This window comes from Nesoenas mayeri (assembly GCF_963082525.1).
Source record: "Nesoenas mayeri genome assembly, chromosome: 1".
Classification (NCBI taxonomy): Eukaryota; Metazoa; Chordata; class Aves; order Columbiformes; family Columbidae; genus Nesoenas; species Nesoenas mayeri.
The window spans coordinates 149823908-149846470 of record NC_137541.1 but is presented as its reverse complement, the minus strand read 5'-3'; the positions used below and the strand labels follow the sequence as shown (position 1 = coordinate 149846470).

General features: G+C 42.4%; 1 protein-coding gene across 1 annotated transcript in view; it reads left to right on the top strand.

Annotated features, from left to right (window-relative positions):
- Positions 1-16406: 16406 nt before the first annotated feature.
- EDAR (ectodysplasin A receptor) overlaps positions 16407-22563 on the top strand; it is a gene marked incomplete at both ends in the record, with an annotated part of 64822 nt that continues 58665 nt past the window's right edge. Inside the window, one exon of the mRNA XM_080363944.1 lies at positions 16407-16439. Within this exon, the coding sequence (XP_080220070.1) occupies positions 16407-16439 (33 nt within the window). The remainder of the gene's footprint in view (positions 16440-22563) is intronic.

Sequence of the window (22563 nt, the reverse complement as noted above, 5' to 3'; positions counted from 1 at the left end):
CAAATTGCTTAAGCCTCTCATGTATCACAAATTCCATCTTTCCATGGCATTTTCTCAGTGAAGTAGCAGACAAAAAGCAAGATATAAAAGTACTGATGAATTTTATCAGATCAGCCAGTCAACTTTCAGGATCACATACACAAAACACCTATTTATACTTGTGAAAATGAATTGGGAACTCTAATATGCTAATTAAAGCTCAGTTACACAACCATCACCACTTTATATATTCTTTCTACGCTTTCAAACACTTTCTACACCTTCAAACAAATTCAAAACATGCAAGGCACGAGCAGAGCATCAAAGTGAAAGGTGTTAGTTAGTTGGACTGAAAGCTAGTTTACATGGAAGTGGTTTTTTGTTTGGTTGGTTGGTTTGGTTTGGGGTTATGCTGTCCCATCCTTTTAGCCTGTCATTGTCCTTTCCTTTGTTCCCTCCAACCTAACCATTGCCCTATGCCTTCCTTTCTCTCTTTCCTTCTTTCCTCTGCTCCCTCCACTCACATTCACATTCACAGCTCTTGTATTCTTCCTGTGCACCAGAGATGTGCCATTAAAAACACAGGAGGAAGATTTCTATTCCTTTCAAATCAGCACTACAGTGCAAATAACATTTACAAGAAATAATTACAGGGAAAGAATTTTGTCCATTTTCCACACCACTGGAGCATATTTAAAACAGGAAGAATGTTTGCAAAATTGAATAACTTACTTTTCATTGTGGAAAAGCAAACAACAGTTTTCACACACTTGTACTTCTCTCAGATTGGGATGAATAGTAGCAAAATGCAAACTACAATTTTTCCTTTCTTCAAAATTTAAATACTTAAGTCAAAATCTGGGTTATGTTAAGGTTTCCTAATGAAAGACTTTGCTAAATATTAGCATAGGCAAAATTGCTCCCTTTCCTCTGTTAGTAAGGAACTTTGACTTTTCACAACTGTTATTGTCTCTGACAACTTGATACCAAAGATAGATGCACTGGTAAAGTTGGACTGTTTTGAAAAGACAAAAAATACAAGGTCAGCTCAGGTTGTCATCTTAATTTCGGACAGAACATCAGCATGTGCGTAAGTATGTACAATTTATATTTAGTATATGCATATCCTAAGGGCTTCCCTAAAAGTTAGGATAATAAAGAAACTGTCTGACATGGGCATCTTCTGGGCTGGATGATTTCAGCAGACAAATACTGAAATTAGATAAGAAAGGCAAGAATATCAAAGATGAAGATGGAACAAATCTCTCATAGCATTGAAAAAGTTTGGAACTACAAATAACAGACCCAGAAGCATCACAGATTAATGTTCTTTAATACTCGCAGTTCTCCCTTCTCTCCAAATAATATAACCTCATGAAATTTGACAAAGTTTTAGAAATATGAGTATGACAAGGAAAAGAAAGAAACTGTTTGAGAAATGACTTGTCTAGAGAATATGCATCAAAGAACAGAACAAAACAAAACTATATGGAAAGACTTTGGTAAAGGAAGTAATTTTACTATGGTAAGTACGAAAAAAAAGTAAATGCATAGAAAAGGACAACATATATGAAAAAGTGAAAAATTACAATGCAAAACAATAACTGCAAACTGTGGAGAAAGAAGCTACAAATCCAGATAGAAATGTAGTGGAACACATCAAATATCTGCTCATCCCAGGTTTAAAACTTTATATCCAAAGTCTAGCTCAAAAGGGCTTGAACTGCTGACTGTCCTGGCATCCAATCTTTTTATTAAATCAATATCAAAACTTCAATGGGTGTTTGTAATGCAGGAAAAGGACTCTTAAGAGTACTCTTAATACATGCTCCTACAGCAATGTATCACAAGTGTCCTGCACTCCAGCTGCTCCTGGCCATTCAGCTTAACTCTTTCCTAGCATCTTCTCTTCTCTTGGCTTTTTGGACATTTGAGAAAGGATTGTACTTGGATTCATCCTTCTGTGTTCTTCAAAGCCTCTCTCAGTTTTTGAAAGACCATGAAGAATGTCTCCTGTAGCATATAAAGTGTTCTTTCTCAGTAACAAGACAAAGGGTAGTTTAATTTGGTTATAGTTTAACTACTTCTACAGTAGTTGGTATGAGATCTTCCTTCTAGGAAAGGAGTCATGATTAATACATTTGGTAATTGCATACATTCTAGAAGGCACAGAAATATGTTTTTAATTATTTCAAATATTTATTACAAACACAAGAGCATGGTTACTGTTGGTGTTCGATCTAAGCTAACTGCTTCATAATTTTCAGACTCCTGCTGCCTTCCTTGTAGAAAGACATAATTCTGAAAAATTAGAAAAATATTTAAACAAACTAGCCTGGAATAGTCTGCCTAATGATTTGGAAGGTTTCCAAATGCTACATAGGATTTTGTGACTATCGGTAATCAGCTTCAGTTCCCAGATACCTCTGAGGATGGGGACTTGTAATGACTCAACTGGAGAAGAGAGCCAGGAGAATCTGAAGAATCTCTGAGAGATACCTTTTGGAATCAAACAAACTTTTCTGTCTGGAGGAAGCCTTTTTCTGACTAGTTTCTACACAAACCAGCACCCACATGTGTTTTCTCTGTCCTAATGAAAAAAAACCAAACCAAAACAAAACCAAAACTCAAAACCAAAACAAAAAGCAAAAACCAAAATAAACAAACAAACAACCCAACAACTAAAAAGCAACATAGTGGTTCACAGACAGAGGAGGCAACCAGTGAAGAACAGAACCTATAAGCCAACCACACGGGGGCAGAAAGTGTTGGGAGAGAAGGGCTGGGGGTGGTGGTAGGTGCTGCAACAAACCTGACTGAGGAGAACGGGTTGATTAAGAAGGCAAGGAAGAGAGTTAAAAGCCCTGAATGAGCACACTCACAGGTAGTCATCAGTTTAACATCAGTAAGTCCAGCCTTTGAAGCAAGTGGGATAGTAATGGAAGATGGAAGACTTTTGCAGGTATGTGCTTGCGATTTTGTGTTTTAGGAAATAAATATTAGCTCTGGGAAAGGAGGTCTTTGTCAAACACATCCTCAGAAGTGCTGTCTTTTCATTCCTAGGATGTCCTGTTCAATTATTTTACTTTTCCTTTTTACACCTCTTTCTCTCTGAGTCCTTAATTTTGAAACAAGATGAATATCACAACTTCGGGGAGACAAAAGAGGTCTCTAGACTACTCCATTTTAGATATAAAGCAGATGATTTTCTGCCACAAAAGGAGAAAGGATCTCCAAGGACCAAAGTGTCCAACAATCCTCTCTCCTTTTCCTCCTCATATCACCATTTCTGGATGCAAGCGTTCTGCAGCACGGCTGGACAGGAGAATTCCAGACCCTGCAGTAAAGGGAGAGGATGCAAGATGCAAAAGGGAGAATCCCATCAGCCTTACTTAGTTGATGAGAGCAATAAGAATGCACACAAGGCAAACCCACTGTCTTTTTTAGACACATAATGCAGGCAGTTTTCATGCCGCCCTACCTCTCCCATGACTTGAGGGAAGACAGAGGCCCTCTGGATGAACCTAAGAGGTACTACTGACATGACTGAAGGTAGGGTGGAAGGATGATTATGTGACAAAAGGTATTCATGTGCCACAGAGCCCTCCATCCTGATAGAAAAGGTAAGCAGTAAGAAGCCTCGTAAGTTGAGATGTCTGAGTTCATAGGTTATCACAGTCCACCCTTCCTTTCCTCCCTTGTGATCGCATACACTTATTTTGGCACTAATGCTTGCAAGTCCCCTCATTCCAGCTAGGTGCTCAGGGCAGAAATTTCAGATGTGTCAGAGAGGGTAGGTGGACACATGTGGATATCATAGGGTTTGAAAGCGGAAGTTAATCCTTTCAGCCTGATACTTGATGCCAGGCTTCAATGTGACAACAAAAAATTCTCATTTTGGAGGCCCTTTGACAAATGTAGCTCTTCTTTTTCATTCATACTTACTTTTCCACTGTTATTGAGTCACTTAAGGATGAGCTTCTCTTTTTTTCCACACATCCCTTCACCACTGCAAAGGGCACATACTCAGCATCCCTGCTGAGCAGTTCAATGGGTCAGCTGTCAGTCCTGGTAGGATGTGGACTACCAGACCAAACCACAGGGAGCCCACTCAGAGGCAGGACCTTAGGCACCTGTGCTACACTGTGATTGTACCCTACATATGTCCTGGATGACCTGAGATCAGCAGGGCTGCTAAACAGCTGAGAACACATTCTTGTTGTTGCTTTTGATTGCTCTCTGCGTAGAAGACTGGGAGAAATGGAAGAATGAAGAATAACCTAATTTTGGCTAAAAACATAAACCATAAAATCCTGTGGTACCTCTCTGATCCATGATGAAAAACCATCCTCAGAAAAACATCTTGCTTCAGAAGTACTAGAACTAATGAATCCTAATTTCCTACAGATTTGTGTCCCGTGGGTTGACTGACTTGTGTGGTCTAAGAAGATGCATGCTTTTTGGGTGGCTGGAGAACATGTGAGGTCTCCCTCTGTGTGGATTTGTTGCTTTCTCAAAAGGTGTGTTCACATTGTGCTTTCCTCAAATCTGGTCAACAAATTAGGAATGACTGTTTTTACCCAGCTGTTAACTGTTAGAGACTTCTGAGGATGTATCTTTGTTGGCCAGTAGATTCAAAAGTTGTTGGGAAGGAACACAAACATCACATGAGCCTTGTTTCCACAGGAAATGGAGCTAAAAACCTATTGTTCTACTTCTTTCTACTCCACACTTTTTCTGTCTTTCATGGCCCTACTACCTTTGTCTGGGAACACTAAGTAAGTACTGGAATACCAAGTAAGTTTACCAGTGACACTCAGTTGGGAGGTGCTGTTGACCCTCTCAAGGGCAGAGAGGCCCTGCAGAGGTACCTGGACAAATTGGAGAACTGGGCAATCACCAACCACATGAAGTTCTAAAAGGACAAGTGTCGGATTTTGCACCTGGGACACAGCAACCCTGGCTGTACATACAGACTGGGGGACGAGATGCTGGAGAGCAGCTCCATAGAGAGGGATCTGGGGGTTCTGGTCGACAGCAAGTTGAACATGAGATACCAGTGTACCCTGGCAGCCAAGAGGGCCGGTGTCCTGGGTTCATCAAGCACAGCATTGCCAGCCAGGCAAGGGAGGTGATTGTCCCGTTCTGCTCTGCACTGGTGTGACCTCACCTGGAGCATGGTGTGCAGTTCTGGGCAACACACGATAAAAAGGATATAAGGCTACTGGAGAGGGTCCAGAAGAGGGCTATGAAGTTGGTGAAGGGTTTGGAGGGGAAGCCGTATGAGGAGCTGCTAAAGTCACTTGGTTTGTTCAGCCTGGAAGCAACTGAGGGGAGACCTCATTGTGGTCTACAGCTTCCTCGCAATGGGAGAAGAAGGGACAGGCACCAAACTCTTCTCTTTAGTGACCTATGACAGAACCCATGAGAATATCAGGAAGATGTGCCAGGGGAGGTTTAGGTTGGACATTAGGAAAAGGTTCTTTCCCCAGAGGGTGGTGGAGCACTGGAACAGGCTCTGCAGGGAGGTGTCATGACCCCAAGCCTGACAGTGTTCAAGAAGAGACTAGACACCACCCTCAGACACATGGTGTGAACTGTGGGGTTGTCATATGTAGGGACAGGAGTTGGACTCGATGATCCTTGTGGGTCCCTTCCAACTCAAGACATTCTACGATTCTATGGTCTCTTCTCAGGAACAGATACACCCTGTAGGCTGTAGGGAGATAATCTCATTCCCAATTTATTCCATCATTTCACTTGTCATCTATTCCTACCTTCGTCCTTGTCTTTCATATAACCTAATCTCAGCAAGGAACTAAATTCAAGAACAATTCACTTGCTGCTAAGAGAAGCAGCCCCTTTGGAAGGTCAGATACCATCATGTCTGTCATGATACCAACCATAACCTTTTCTTCTCTGCAGGTATGAAGGAAGCAACTTGCAATGTAGCTCCAGGGTCAGTCTTTGACAACTGGAACTATTGAATTTAATATCTTAGTAAAATGAAATTATGCCCAATTATAATATAATGCTCATTCATAACATGGATTTTGGTATGTGTTGATAAGAACAAATGCACCCCTGTTTCCAATGCACACACTTGCCAAACAGCATGATGATAGTCAGGTCAGCTGTGGACTTACAAGAATACAGATTTTCTAAATCTTGTAGCCTAACAAGGCTGAACGGTCTCATTTGAGAATTATTTTCCACTGACCTACCAAGCACCATCAACTTTTCATAGTACATGTTGGATGCTCACAAAAATAGACGTAATGTTGATATCTTTCTCCTTTGTGACCTCTGAATTAACTAATGGTAGTTGCACTCAGGCCATTTTCAGGTGTGCTGTTTTTTTCACAATTCATTTCGTTTTGCTTCACTCTTAAATAATGCTATCTGAATAGGTTATTTCACATTTTCCAATTCTATGGAACACTGTCTTTGCAGAAATAGTGGCATTTCCCTCAAGGACAGCTAGTTGGCAGCCAGAATTTGGAACCTTAAAAATTTCAACAGTATAAGAATATTTGTGCATTGCTTTGGAAGAAAAGGATCAGTACTTCAGAAAGGTAGCTATAGTATTTTCCATTTGAAACACATTGAAGTTATTCCTTTAGAATTTGCCTGGCCTGCCCACAGATCCTTGAGACGCAATGATTCTTGGGGTCTCTCATGTGGTCCTTCCCTGATGGAGTCTTGCGGGAGGTCTGGGGGTTCCCCAAACCTAATTTGGAGGGGTAGGAAAGTGAGGTAGGCTTCAGAGGCAAATGTATGGGGATTCACCTCAAATTCCCTTAAAACCTAGGTATATGTGAAAAAAAAGTTTGATTTGTCATCTTCCCCCTTGTCTCATCTGTTCCCAGGAGCTTCCCAGAAGTGTTTCCCTGCTCCCCAGTGCAGGGTCCGGCTCCTCTCCTCCGTGCCAAACCTGCTGAAACCTTCTTTTCTTCCAGTTCACCAGCAAAATCCGAATTCAGCAGGAGCGGGGAAGGGATGAGGGGCTCCTCCTCATCCTGTGGTGCACCTCTAGGTGGGGTAGGCGAGTTTCAGCAGCGAGCGGAGCCCGCTCCGGGGCTTGATGAAACTTCCCCGGCAGAGAGCGGGCGGGAAGAAATTGTTGGAAACCTCTCCGAGCTTGCGAAGGGAGCCGACAGCTCGGGGCTTTGGTGTGTTTGGGTTCTCTGGGACCGAGTTTGGGACATTCATGACAAGCTCTGAGAGAACAGGAGACGCACGCTGGCTGTGCCTGAGTCTCGGCACCTGTGAGAGTCCGACCAAGGGGTTATCCTGAGCCCTGTACCCAAGGGTGGACCGCTTCTCCAGGCTTCAGTGGTGGTGAGCCCATCTGAGCAAGGTAGGCTGGTGTCAAGCGTCTTTGCTGCCTCTATCCAAAGCTGGCGTGGCACTGGTCTGGGAGCCGCTCCGTCCTGGGGATGTCACTGAGGGCTGTGGCTGGAAATCTTGTCGGGTTTAGGTTTCGTTTGAACAAGATCTGCCATTCAGTGAGTTTCTCTGCTCCCGGTATCAGACTAATAATCGCTTTTTAAAATGTGAATATGAGAAAGCAGCTACAGTTCCTGGTAGCATCTGTGATTAAAAGCTCACATTGAATGTGCTTCAGACTTACTATTAAAAGTACTGATGTTCTGATCAGTTCACAAACTCTAGAGGAGCCAGCAGGATTTTTTTATTTGAGTGGATGTACATAATTCTCCAGAGGATAGTGAGGCTGCTTGTTTGGGGTTTGTGTTAACATTGCAAACTAATTTGCCTGTACATTTGGGACTGTTACTATATTTTTGAAATTACTACTAATGCTGTGAGATATCGCAGCGTTGGTAGTGTTGAGACTGACTGCATGTACGTGTGAATATTTTTGTAGTGTGCCAATTTTTATTTCTCGTTTCCACAATCTCACTGAAAAAGGGTGCTGGGGGACTGAGGTGTGGAGCGGAAAGCAAGCTGCTGCCCACACTGGGGAGCACCTGGGCAGCAGTGGCATCGTATACCTGATTCAAGCACAGTGCACTGCAGCTGTACGTAGTGCTGGACTAGCTCTGAAATGCCGAGCTCAGCTACATCTGAGGGAACGGAGAGCTCAGCCAGGGCTGTAAAACTTACTCCAACAGTAAAGTGTCCTGCATGAGCCTTGTACAACTGTGAAAGATGGTCACTGATACTCAGCTGGGTGTTTTTACCTGCTGCTGCCATGGCTACAGAACTGATACAGTGGATTAGGAAAAAAGTGCAGCTAGACACTTGTGTGCCTAAGAGAAAAAGTGTTCTCATTTTTGCAACCTGTGGAGCTTTAGGTAGTACATGAAGGGGCTCTGGATAGCACTCAGATCTGTCCCGCATGGGATAAGGGGTAAGATCCTCATCTAGTGCAATGATGCCAAGGAGCTTAGTGATCAACACTTCCTTGGGGTACCACCCAAAACCTCGTTATATGCCTCAAGCTACAAGGAGAACTTTTGCACCTACGGCTGCTGGAATAGACGAAGCACATGGCTGCTGCTTCCACTTCTCTGCAGTAGAGGAATGTAATCTTGTACATTGCAGTTTCAAATTATAGCTCTTGAAATGTTTTGGACAAATAGTGGAAATCTCTGGCAGGTCTATAAGAAAGATCCCAGATTTTAAAAGGATTGTACAAAATGTGATTATACAAAATGGAGTCAAACAGCATGACCGTGATCAGGATTACTCAGTTCTTTGTTATTCTCAGTCAGAAATGTCTGAGACATAGAAAGTGAAAAGAATACAAAAGAAACATCAGGCAACACAATTAAGAAATTCATTTTGAAATTAAATGAAACAAGGACAATCAAATGAAGGAAATAAATTACATTCATCAGCAGCCAGTTTGGCTCTGCACCACTCAGTGTGGACAATTTCACTTTCAGGTAAGCTACTGTGAACGCAATTTCACTAGAGATGTCTGACAAGGGTGAAACTGTTACTAAAGCTTGACCCAGCTCTTTTGGTTGGCAGGGTGCAGCACAGTTGTGTTGCTGTTTGCAGTAATATAGTCTGACCGCAACAAAGATCTCAGATGAGAACGTGTCCACAGAAAAGGGCTGCCATAAGTAGGTGGTTTATTTTTTCACATCAGATTGTTAGATGGTCTTTTTCAAGGGATTGTACTGAATTGTATGCAGTGGAAATCACCTCACTGAAAATGTTGAACTAGATGCATGACTGTATCACAAAGGTGTTTAGAATTCCTCTGAAAATGGCTTCGTGCAAATCATGTCAACTTTACATGTAAGGGTGACATTTCTTGGAGGGCTGGAATATTTTGACAGAGTCTACAATTTCTAATTGAACCAACATAGCTGTGCTAGATAAATAGTCTAAGTTTCAGTTTTCAAAAAATAGCAGCATAATCTTTTGAAGATAAGATTAATACTAAGATAATGTTTTTCTCATGTTGTCATCAGTGGAAGAATTCCCCTCTAATATCCTCAACAGAGTTGTTTCCTTTGACCATGCTAGGATGGAACTGGGTTTCAGATTGTATCTATGCTGCTGCTCTTCTCAGCTTAAAGGGTAGATAAATTGCAACATGAGCTCCTGCCTATAGCAGAATAACTTGAGGCTTCCAGCATGACCACACCCTGCATGAGTCATTCATGAGAAGCTGGGGATAGATCAGCCTTTCCATTCACACCTGTTAAAGGCATCCCATTTCTTCCTCTGGTTATTCTCCAGACCAGGCCTTTGCTGTCTTCTGGTGCCCCCCTGACCCTGAAGACCTACAGTATTCTTTATGATGCATCCAGAAGATAACAGGTGCCCCTTTTTATGCAACAGCTCCTGGAGCAGCAGCTCTTGTTGGGGGAAAAACCTTCCTCCCTAATATGTAGAAATGTTCTGGTCAGTACATTGTTAGGACAAGAACTTGTTTGCAAAACCAGAGACACTTTCTTGCCATGTATTTTCCAAGAAGGTAAGTCCTTGTAAAGGATTAGATATTACTGAACAAAGACAGAATTGTGACATTTATGACTGGCCACCTTGGCAAGTATTATTAACCTGTACCGATGATCGCTGTGTGGACTGTGCTTGGTCATACTTTTTCCGGAAAACTAAAACCTGGCTTCATAAAGCAAAAGACTAGGACATCCAAATACTATGTGGAGGCCAAGTAACTTGTTGTTCTTTTGTTTGATTTGTTACTCATCCAATTCTATAACAAACGAACTGAGATCCTGGGCCCACTCAGTCCACGGCAGAGCTCTCACAAGGGTGATGTGCCCAGCTCTTGCTGGCTCCGTGGCAACATTTAGTGATCAAACACAGCCTCCTGAACTGTGTTAGCTTTGCACACATTTCTTCTGACTTGATGTAGCTTGGATCTTTTGGTTTCTTCCCAGTAGGGAAATCAGAACGGAAGTAGAGAGGACGTTATTTTCAAATTCAGAATGAGACCATTAGAAGCAAAAGAATAAAAGATAAATAAATACTGTTTTGAAGCATTATCTGCTGTTGTTTTTTGAAGAAGTTAAAGCTTTGCCAGTGGATTTTCAAATCTCTGTGCAGATGGAGTCAGGGCCACATCTTCCTGATCTGACACTGTCGAGTGCTGGTTTTGAACCATCAGAAGCGGCATCCTATGAAGTTAATCCACAATGCTTTAGCTGAATCACCTGCCATGAATCTAGCAACAGGTTTTACATTACCACATTACCATATTGTCTGACCATCTGCAGTGCAAAATGAATAGCAAAGTCCCTAGTGGATTTCATAGAGTTTATGGCATTTATTCTTTTTCAGACTTAGTTCTACAGACCCAAGCCTCTTTTTTGATTCAGTGCCTTAAATTCTGCTTGTTTCCTTTTTGGGAGGGGAGAGCTGGTAAGATTTGATGTGGCAGAAGTGGCTGCCAGAGCTCTGTCAGTTTTATAGCAGAAAGGCTTTTTCAAGAAGTTAATGTTGCCCCATTCCCTGCCCATAAGAAACCTCTCCAGCAGTTTGTGGTATCTCAGCTGCCCCTTGCCTGACTTGCTGTGCCCACGAGGCTTGGAGGGTCTTGATGAACTGACAATCCAGGGGCTTGCTCTGACAATAAACATGCGAGGGTTAAACTATGTTTTGGGAAGATTATTTAGGTATGGTCAATGGTCACTGTGGAGGAAAAACAAGAGTTCATAATGCTTAGCTTGACTATGCTTGTGGCATCCTGAAATGTTGATAGACCTGAGACCCTTTTGATCTTAAAGGCCAAGATCAGCCTAGCTGCAAACCTCCAGCATCCAACCCTTCCCAACCAACCTTCTGCGAGATGTTTGCTTCCCTACTGGAGCCTGGCATAGAAAGATATTTGAGCTCTGGTTAATGAGACTCTAGTTCATTAGGCTTTATGGTCAGGACATGGTGCTGTGAAACTTGACTGAATCCAAGTCCAAGCCCACTCTTTGGTAAGAAGGAACCCTGGAAAGATTTGCTTTTTTTCCCACTTCCCCCCAAGGTTGTGTTGTATATGAAACTCTGTTAGACCAGCGTTTATCCTCTGTTCAGCACTGTAGCAGACTGGGGACCAAAGCAGAAACATATGGCCAAGTACTGAGAGAGCTTTTAATTCTGACAGAGCATCCATCTCTTCCTTTGAATATATCACAAAGAAAAACTACTGAAGTGCCAGTTAAGCAGCACGCAATTATTTGCAGATTGAGTGTCAGGATTTTTCTTTTCATTTTAAGCAAGAACCATTTTAATAGTTCAGGATTAGATATTTACAATTATCTGGACTAAAAGTATGCATTCCTGTGACATGCTCCATTTTTGTCTCACAACTGTATACACATTCCACAGCTTGAGAGATGGACCGAGGAAGGAAGCAGATCTGTATACTAAGAGCTGATCAATTGAGGCTTTATAGAAATTGGCTTCTGTCACTAAAAAGAAGGAGACAAAAAGGCCCTGTGCATTCAGATCACGCATCTTGGAAGAGAAAAACTGGGAATGCAAAAATATGAGGAACGGACAAGATCAAAGCCTAAAAATGGCATAATCTGTTAAAATACCTGGTGCTGGTTTATAGCCTGCTGTAGTTAGGAACTATGAAACAGACGGCATCCTCAAACATGGGACTTAAATTTACCACTTATAACAAAAAGGAGTTTGAAATTACCATCCTAAAGTAAAACTTGTCTTCCTATCAAAGTCACCAAAAAAGATTTGTGCTAGACCTCAAAAGAGCAGAGTTTAATCAGTGCTGAGCACAGTTTAATTCTGTCCCTGAAGGGCAGCTGCAAAAAAAAAAAAAATCATCAACAACAACAACAACAAAAAAGGCTGGGGAGATGTTCTCTTTTTGTCACTTGATATTTTGGCATTTCTTTCCTTGGTAGGTAGCTGATGACAATGGGTCCCCTGAGTCAGATGTACTTGTATTTCCTAAAATAGCTGACAATGATCTGTGGGCTGCTGCCCACCCCGTGGCCTGTGACAGGGGGCCAAGCGAAGCAGCACCACTTTCAGCTGGGCACCCCCTTTCTTTCTGATCCTTTCCCACCTGCACAGTAGGTACTGCTCAACACTTCACAGACTCACCTCCAAGCCACGAGAGTTTACGGGCCAGTGAATCCACATGAGCCATGGCTGGCGTGAAGTCTGGCAGTCTGAAACCAGATTCATGAAGCGTTGAGTTGTGCCAGCTGCAGGAGGGCAGTAATTTCCAAAAGGGCAGGATGCACAGCTGAGGGCAGTAACTATCTCAGCTGTCACTGTTTAATCCATCACCAAGTCTGAGTGTCAGCACCCTCCAAGAGAGACAAAAGCAGAGCCAAGTATCCAAGCACTATGGGGCACAGATTTATTTCATTACATTAAAATACTTCCCCATGATGATCTTTGTCTCTTTAAATTTTCCATACAGAAAAAGCATGTGCTAACTTATTGCCAATTTGAGGGGTATGTTTTCATGTGTATGTGTAGATCCTATTGGTTTCCTTAGGATGTAAAATACAAAGGAAAAGAACATTGTTCTTTCCTTGCTCTCAATTTTCAAAAATTACCAGTTCCCATAAGCAGACCAAAACAGATAACAGATGAGATTGGCTAGAAACAAGGAAACCTAGATGCAAATACAATACGATATATGAAGAACGTCTCTGATGTGGCAGGGTTATGTTTTCTATCATGGTTTCTAGCTGGTTATGAGAAAGAAATCCAGAATTAGCAGCTTGTGTCATTTAATTGCATGAGAAAGGTGCAAATAATCCAGCTGGTGACCAAATGACAAAATTGGTAATAAATAAATATATAAGTAAACGAACCTACAGGGGCTTGGTTTACATCCCCATGAAGCCACCAGGAGACTATCCGGTAATGTCAGGAGCTATTTGAATGGGACCTGCATGCCCCGTTCTGATTTTCATCCAAGGTCCAGATGTACACATGTGGTGCTACAAAAGAGAAATAAAAGGTGCTTCTCTGTGAATGCTTTCCTGGCCCAGGCAAGGGGCCACTGTTTTTCATAGATCTCAAAGTTGGCCAATGTGCAAGGTCACTCAGAGAAGGCAGCGGGTTCAGCACATCAGCCATACAGATCCCAAGTAGCCCCTGCACCCCTTCTCCCCCCAGCCTGGAGACCTTTTCAATGAACCAGGAGCCACAGCTGGGTTGAACTACAGGGATTTGTTCATAGCTGTTCAGTACAGGTCTCCCAGAACTTGTAGAAGGTTGTTTTTAATTTACCTTAGGTGGAAGCCAGACTAAACAAACAAACTGTTATCTCTGGAGTAAGTTATCTCTGCATGGGGAAACACCAGGAGCCCTTTGAGGAGGCAGTGAAGGGTGCCCCCGGGGGTACAGCATATGGGTGAGGCAAGTCCACATGTAGATGAGACATTTGGTTGCAGTTTGACGATTGTACACATTTTCCACTTGCTCCTGCCCACAATGTCACCTGTGCCTCAGCTTTTAAATTCCAGCCTCCAGAGCAGAGAAAGATAACACAGGTTAAAAGAAGCTAAAATCCCACCGGCTTGTCTTTCCACCAAAAGTGAACTTCTTCTTGTAGCAGATGGATTTTCAGGTCCATGCCCAGGAATGAACAACAGAAGTCTGAGCGGCTGGGAAGCTGAGGTCTGATGTCTCAGTCGAGTGAGACTACAATTGCATGGTTTCTTCCTCCAGAAATGGGTGCTTGCCAAATCTCTTGTGTCATACAGAACATTTGCTTTTTGATCTGCAGAGCCCAAAGATACCAGGCCTTCAATGTAAGGCAACAGACAGACAAATGCACTCAAAATAACACAGAGATTTCTAATATTTACTCTCTTTGCATCTACCCTCAGTGCTTGTATGGGCAGATCCATGGCATTGAACATAGCCTTACCTTGTTGGCAGAAGGATGTGGTTAAAAGCTCACTGTTTTTTCTAGAAAATGAGTATGTTGATGTGGTGCCAGCCAAATACTAGCAGAAATTTGAGAGTCTGTGCAGCTCACTTGTTTGTTGATACTCCACTTTTAAGCCATGTGCCTGTCCCATGTCTTTTCTCTAGCCTTTCTCCCATACAACACTGAATCTTTGCCTATAGAGAGCATCAACAGTTTGCCACATTATATGAGGAATGTATAAAATTTATTTTTTCTTTGAAGTACTTCTTAACACTCTTCTGTGTTCAAGTAAAGCTGTCACTGAGTTCACTGAGATTTGCCCACGCAAGGAGGAAAGGCTCTGTCCCCTAGGGAGTACACAAGCCATTTTCTAGTAATTTGTCTGCTAAGATGACAGATTTCCTTATTATAGCACTGAAAACAGGAACTTCACTGTCTTCTAACAGAAATGACTTTACATGTTTTATGAAGCTGAGCCAAAAGCACTGCTCTTGTTAGCCGGAGTTGGTGGCTGTTTGGTTGGTTTGGACATGAGAATTATCTACTTCCCCTTCCTCTTTTTTTGTTTTTGTTAATGAAGGCTTTCTACCTGACTAAAATACGTAGCTGTATTTTTACCTTCAGGTCATGTTATCGGAAGCTTTGAGTCGGGGGTGGGAGTGAAAAAGTCACTTACTAAGTAAGATTAAAGCAATTAAAGGCTAAGGCTCATATTTAATTTTCCCTCGTAGATGCAATTTTTCATACAGTGACAGCATCAAAACCTTTTCAAGTTTTATAGCTATTTCACATTTGGCAGAAACAACAGGAAACCATCTGTAGCAAAGCAGGATTGTTGTAAGCATAATATTCAGTAATGAAAAAAAGATTAAAAGAAAACACTGTTATCTTTACGTGATAGCTTTGAAGGCACAAGGAGCAGGATGCTTGCATTTGCCCATCTATCTACTAGCATCATAAAAATGTTCTAGATGAGGAAACTATGGAGAAAGTTGATTATTTCAGCAGAAGGAAGAAATCCAATAGGAAATTTGACTTTTGGTTTCTTGTTGAGATTTCCATGATCGATGTAAAGATGCCTGTGGAGAGGAGGCTGTATATGACTTCTTTTTTAAAATATTGTGACTGACATGCCAGAGCCTAGATGCACATACAGAACTTCAAACAGGGTAGTTTTCCTAGAGAAGGCGAGTAAGCTATTCATGTTCTTAAACTTTAACTACATGCTTGAAAGTCTTTTCTGGACCACAGAAATAAAAATAAGTTGTGAGAATTCAGATATCTCATATTAATGTGTATTACCTTATGGAAAAGTGTATCTATTCTTGCTTTGCTGTGTTTTATGGGCTGGAAAGGAAACATCCAGACTGAGAGTGCAAAGTCATCAGTTGTGAATGAAAAATACCTTTTGCTGAAACTTAGTTTGTTAATTGGAGTGTCACATCCTGAGACTGCAGTTTTACGGGTGTTCATGGTAGCCACTGCATACCTCTGAAGACCATGGTCAGTCCTGTAAAGTTGTCACAGTACTATAAGTATGCTAAAATTTCTGGTAATGCCAAAATATTTGTCAGTATGTTTGTTTGACAAAGGGAAATAACCATTTTTTGAGGCGCACTCTAAAATTTTACCTGGGCTCTTTACTCAATATATATTGAAATTTTGACTAGTGAATGAGAAACAAATCAACCTGACTGTAATTTCTTTGTCACTGACAGTGTTTCACGTATTAATAATCACACCTAGTTTTAAGATCGCATTTCGCTGTGCAGAAGTCAAAATATGTCAGGGAACTGCAATATCTTCTTGTTATTAATGTCTTAAATTATAGCTAGACACCCTGTTTTTCCAGTTTTCAAGGCAAGTTATGAAGGCTTTTTTTTTTTTCAAGTGCTGAGCTGATGAGACATTAAAGGTTTCTTTTTCAAATAGTTTGGCTGTTGGGTTGCTCCTTTCACTCACACCTGCCCCTTGACTTAGAAATCGTCTCCGCCTCTTCAGCATCAAACACTGAATTTACATAGGCACAAAGAAAGTGTGGAAGGCCAACAGCTCACACACCGTCATTAAGATGGGAATGCAAGAAGAACAAAGCAGCACAATGGTAAGAGAAATATCACAATACCCTACCTTTTGCGAGGGGCTGACTAACCAGGGCTTTCCCACAAGAGGGAAGGGTGCTGAGGATACCACAGGATTAGCAGATGCATGTAGGGCTGCTGGCAATGACTAAGCCGGCAACAGCGAGCGAGGCAAAGTTCTAGACATGAGTCAGGTTTGGGACTTGTTGCGGTTTGTAGAGGCTCAAAAAGGCTTTGTACGACATCACTGCACAAGGCTGCCACTGCGAAGTAGCTGGTAGAGCCGCTGTCTGCTTTGGAAGGGAATACTTGCTTTCAGCAAAATGTTGTAGTCGAGCTCAGCTCCACACATTGCTCACCCACAGCACAGCCTTGGGTGTGCCTCCTACTTACATTATTTTAATGCCTTTGCAAAGTACTCTGGCTTATTAATTCAGTAAGTTCTTCTTAATCATCCAGGCATCCCTGAAGAATTTCAGGGGTGCACATAAGAAATGTGGCAAAGTTATTTCTTAAAATTATGTGAGAAAAATAAGAAAAAAAACCCAACCAACCAACAGTTGAATGATGTATGTGGTTACCACCTAAAGGAAGTAATTTTTTGTTTGTGCTTGTGGCTTTTTCTTCTGGAATTCTAAAACACAGAAGCAAAGAAAACAAGAGGGCGGCATGGTGTTTGGATTCGTTTTGTTCCTTCAGAACTTTCTGTTTATCCTTTTTAAAAGAAGTTTGGTGGAAAGACTTAGGTGGAAAGATTTGAGATGCTCCCTCAGTCCTGATGTCATGTTTTTACTGTGTCTTTTAACAAACTGCAGATGTGATTTTATTTGCTATTGCCCATGCCTATGACTGAACTGGACAAAAATTTAAAGAAAAGGTACAATTGCTGCATAAGCTGCCAAAACTGTATTAGTTTAATCAAAACGAAGGAAAGAGAAAAGCATCTGCTTTCCTCCTTGCAAAGCCAAGTGCAAAAATTGGTGCTAGCAGCTCAAGTTCCCCAGAAATACATACGGAAGCAAACCTGATATCTGTGGTATTTCCTCTATCATCACCGATTCTAGCTGTATTAATTTAACAAGTGTTGCAGACAGACCTTTGCTTAGCTTCATAAACATGACCATTTTTGCAGAACAGGTGAAAGTTCATAAACAGTCGTGTTTAGCTTTGCAATATTTTTCTTCTAGAGTTTTCACCCATTTTCGTGTATACAGATGAAACACTTCTCCTTAATCACAGAAAAGCAATTAGCAATGGGTGTGTGAAAAGTGCATGGAACAGCAGGCACTCTTCGAATCTTTGATTTGGGAGCACTCTGAGGTGGGAAGCAGACACTTTGTATTAGATCATCTTCAGGAACTTAATCTGATGGGGGAACTTTGGTGTCTAGTGGATGTGTCACTTCACATGCTAAGTCTAAAATATATATCTTAAGAAACTTGCTCCCCTGCCCCTTCACCCCAGAGGTGCCTACATTCCTTAACACCCACGTTTCCATCCACTGAGTTCCTTGCATGTCTGAACGTGTGCTTCTGGACATGCTTTACCTGGCCTGGCCTGTGCTGGATGAACAGACCCACATACCACATCTAAGTCTTGCTGATGAGAATGGTTGCACTTTTACATTTTGCCCATGCTTAGGGAGCTCGGTTGGGACATCTGGACTTGATGTGCTCCTCTGCCTGGGGAGACCTGCTGTTTCTCCCACAATGGTGCCTCCAACCCTGATTCTTGTGTGTTCTGGAAGAGGCATTTGTCCATCCCTCTTTTTTGTTTGTTTATTTTTTTTTTAACTGTTACATTTTCCTAGGCATTAGCGACTACTTGGAGAGCAAAAGCAAAATAATACCGCTGCCTGGTGGCTAGGGTACTTGGCAGGATCTGTGGAGAAGTGGGTTCTGGGGAATACTCAATATAAGATATTTAAATTTTTGTCAGAGTAAGAACTGGAGCTCAGTTTCCAAACCCTATCCCAGGTGGTGCCCCAGTTGCTAGGTTTGGGAGTCATGTCTGAGTGAAAAAGAGAAAAATACTGTCTCATGCAAAGCAGAAACGCATCAACAGGAGGTAGCTGGACAGCCCTGTGAGGAACCCCATGCAGCTGCCTGGCTGGGGGCTCGGGGCTGTCCCCTCTCCTGGGAACCCACCCAGCCTGTCCTGAGCCTCTGAAGGGAAAGATTTCCAAACTGATGTTCAAATAAAGGAGGATGCTTTCTGCAGGCAGGCAGAGGTGTTGGCTTTGCATCACCTCATGAATAACTGGATTATTAAGGACAATGAGATGAAGCACCACTAGTGCTGTATTTTGTGACAGAGAAGTGGCCTGAAGGAGACATTCTGTAGGCTGGATATTGTGGGGAGCTTTGAGGACTGGATGGAAAAGCCCTGCCAGGTTCCTATGCCTCACCAGTGTCGTGGCCAAGGCATATCTACTGGCTTCTGAGGATCTCTGTTTTGAGGTATCTCGCTCTCCTCAGGCCCCAGCTGTAGCAAGGATGCTGCCACCTCCCATGGCTTCCACAGAGCACTGAGTCCATCATGGCACTGCTCCTGTTGTGAACCTGGCCTGATCCCTGCTGAAGCACAGGGCTTTCTTAGCCAAAAATGTGCTAGAGATTAGCACAGGCTGGTTTAAATCAGGGATGGCTAAGAGGCAAGTAGCTCCACAAGCACCAGCATGGATGAAGGTTTATTTCTGATGGATCAGTGTTTTGTGGCTGATTATCAGCTCCACCTGCAGTTCTCCCCATTGGGACATTTGCAAAGACTTTGCTGCCATGGCCATTTGTTGGTGACTCACAGGGCAGCCTCCTCCCACGCTGAAACGCACTGGGCAGCCCGGCCCAGCCACCTGCATCATGAAACCTCCGGGGAGTGGGTTCCTCCCTGCTCCATCCTGGTAGTCAAGACTGCTGGGACAGGGGCTGGGGCTGCACAAGTATGCCAGGGAGAGTGGGTGGGAAATTGCGTCATGGCCACACAAGTACCATTTGCTTTGGAATCCAGCTAAAATCAGGTGAAACAATTTAAATAAAGTAAAAATAAATAAATAAATAAATAAATAAATAAATAAATAAATATATATATATATATATATATATAGCACCATCCTGCAAATATCCAATAACTCTGTGGTTTTGGCACTCTCTTGAGAGACCGGAGTTCGAAGTTCAGCTCCCTGTTCCAAATTAAACAGAGGGAGTATTTGATGTTATCCCATTTTACACAGTGTGTCGTACTACTCCACTAATAAATTTATCTGCGGAAACCTCTGAAATGTGCTAACCATACCCTATATGCAAGCCTTTAGTGCTTATTGAAAAGAGTAGCAATGCTTTTTAATCTGTTCAAGAATAGCTATTCAGAGTGCAAGTAGAGAGCACTGCAGCGATGCAGGAATAAGATGTCGCAGGAGCAAATTTCAGTGAAGGGGTAATAGGTGATATGAATGTGGTCATCTTAGGTTTTCATTTCCAGGCTTTTGACTGGCTTTGAAATAAAAATGGCTTACAGCAACTGTAATACTTTCTGAACACTGAAGGCAGACTTCAAAAAAACGCTTTTATTGTAGAGTATTTGTTTTTTATTTAGGAGATCTGCCTAACTGTGCTAATACACTTTTCTCTTAGTAGGCTCACTGATTTCAGCTGCTTATGCTGCTCCACTAGCAGGGGCAGCACGATCTGGTCTTTATGATTTGAAGACTAAAGATATTCCCTTTTGGAGAAGTTTTTTTTATGAGGCACATATAGTAGGGAGAGCCATTTTGTAGCTCTGTATCCAGCTTTGGCTTCTTCCTACAAGAAGAATGGATGTGTGGGAGATAAACAGGACCTCAAGGATTCAGATGAGGAGCTTTATATGCACAACAGTCTGAGCAAGGAAAATGTACAGAACTGACACCATGTGCACAGGCAAACTCAGTCATTGTTTCCTTAAGGCTTTAGACTTACATCACCATCAGGTGCCAAGAGACACGGCAGTCTTATGGCTTTTCTTTTTTTTTAACAGATCTGTATGGCCAGTATATCATGACATAACACCAAAAAAGAAATTGGTTTGACATATAATGTATGAGGATTTGGGTCACTTTTCACTACATGTCAATAGTGCAGAAGAAAAGTAACGAACACAGCTTATTAGTATCAAACAAAAATGCTACCCTTTCCCTTGCACACTGGTGGTTTGAGCTTCGATGTAATTAAGCATAATGTAAAAATAATTCATCTGTCAATACCATCATTTATCACAAAAGGACAAATTCTCTGTAATGTATGGTTTTAATTAACTGTCACTTGCTCTCAAAGTTGAGATGCACTATAGACATTTGGCACTTAGGCACATACATAAGTTTTTGGAGATGTTTTAGAAAGCAGGGCCAAGACAGACAAAAACCAACCCTGAAAGCAACCTGAGCGCACATGTGAACACAAGCACTTGTTATTCATTGAAAGCTTTGTCTTTTAAACAAATTTCCTGCTTGCATCCTTTTTGGGAGAAGAATTAGCTTTCGCTGTTCACCATTTAAAGCACATCACTAAAACATGCCCCCAGGTCTCTGCGCAGTGTGACATTTTAGACAAGCTGTAAAGAAATGTAGTTCCTCAGTTGTTGTTGTGCACTTGATAGTTGTATCTTCCAGAAATTCTATAACCCTTTACTTATGTCAAGCAAACAGTCATGGAAGTAAATCATTTTCTGTTATAGAGTTTTGCTATAGAATACGTTGCTATAGCTATAAGTGTGAGGTTTTTTTGCTGCTTGCACAGGGCAATGCATTTAGTCAGGCTAAGCCATCTTCGAAGAGCTACCCCAGACCAGGGCCTGGGGGACTCCAGGGGACTGACTGGAACAGCCAAGCTGTCCTCAACTCTTGGAGAGTAGCGGCTGTGCCACTTGGCAGGAAGGGGCTCTACTCACAGCCCTCCCAAGTCACAGACATAATTGTGTTGTTACCTTTCACTTTGCAAGATAATCTTGTCATTACCCACCCATTCACGGGCAAAGGCTGATGACGCATGATGCCACATTGCACTGGTGGCAGTGGACCACAAGCAGGTAAGAGTGAGTTGCCTGGGATTTCACTCCAGGTGGGATCATTCCAATGCAGAGGCAGCATGTGCCCAGCATGCCTTTGTTGCCTTAAGTTTATGGGGGAGTTGAATGGCTACAGAAAATGGCTGCATGATGGAGGCAGGTAGATTAGAGGATCAGGATGCAGCCCACATGAGGCTTGAGGGGCAGATGCTCAAATCCTGTTTGGGCTCTCGGATGAGTGAAGAGCAGTGGGGACATGAGTGGTGGCTGCAGGAACAACATAGGGTGTGGGCAGGGGAAAGGGGTACCAGATGCTTTCCACCAAGGCGCTGCTCCAGCTGGAGCAGAGTGAGGAAAGACAGTGAGAGGGGTAATGCAGAGCTAAGGTAGAGTCATTGGCACCACAAAGCACACAGGTAGAAGCTGAATGAATATGAAGCAAAGGACTGAATGGGCACAAAGAGAGTAAATGTTACAAGGAGGAGGAGAAATGTGTCATCTCTCTGGGGGTTTGAGAAGAAATTGCTGGGCAATCCAGGGCATTTGCTGCCTAATTCATTGCTGGTGCTCTCATTAGGCCAGGGGGCCCTGATAGTGCCTGTCACTGCTTCTTGAAAATTGCAAATTATTTTTAAGAGTCACACAGAAATGGAACAGCTGCCTAAAGCCACGTATTTCTGTTTCCCTCTCTCAACTCCCTGTGAGACAGGCCAAACTGAACTGGCCTTGCTTACATTTCTTTTTTTTGCAAAGCTGTGCTCTGTTCATTGCATTTGACTTGGGGTTCAAGCAGCATTCTGTAGCAGGCTGTCAAGAGCTGAAATGTCAGAATGAAATACTGAATGCTATTTCCTCAGATGCTTGGTGTCAGAAATTATGGAGACTTCAGGCTAAGTGTCCGCAACAGATTCCCATGGTTGCTGCCATGGAGCCATGCTTCATTTTTCAATACATTGGTCACGGTTTGATGAAAAAGATTTCCTGATGCCACCAGATAGAGGACATGATCCCCAAGGGAAACACAAAAAAACAAGCCCCCAAAAAACAAACAAACAATCAAACAAAAACAACTAAACACACAAAAAAATAAACAAAAAAACCCCACAACAC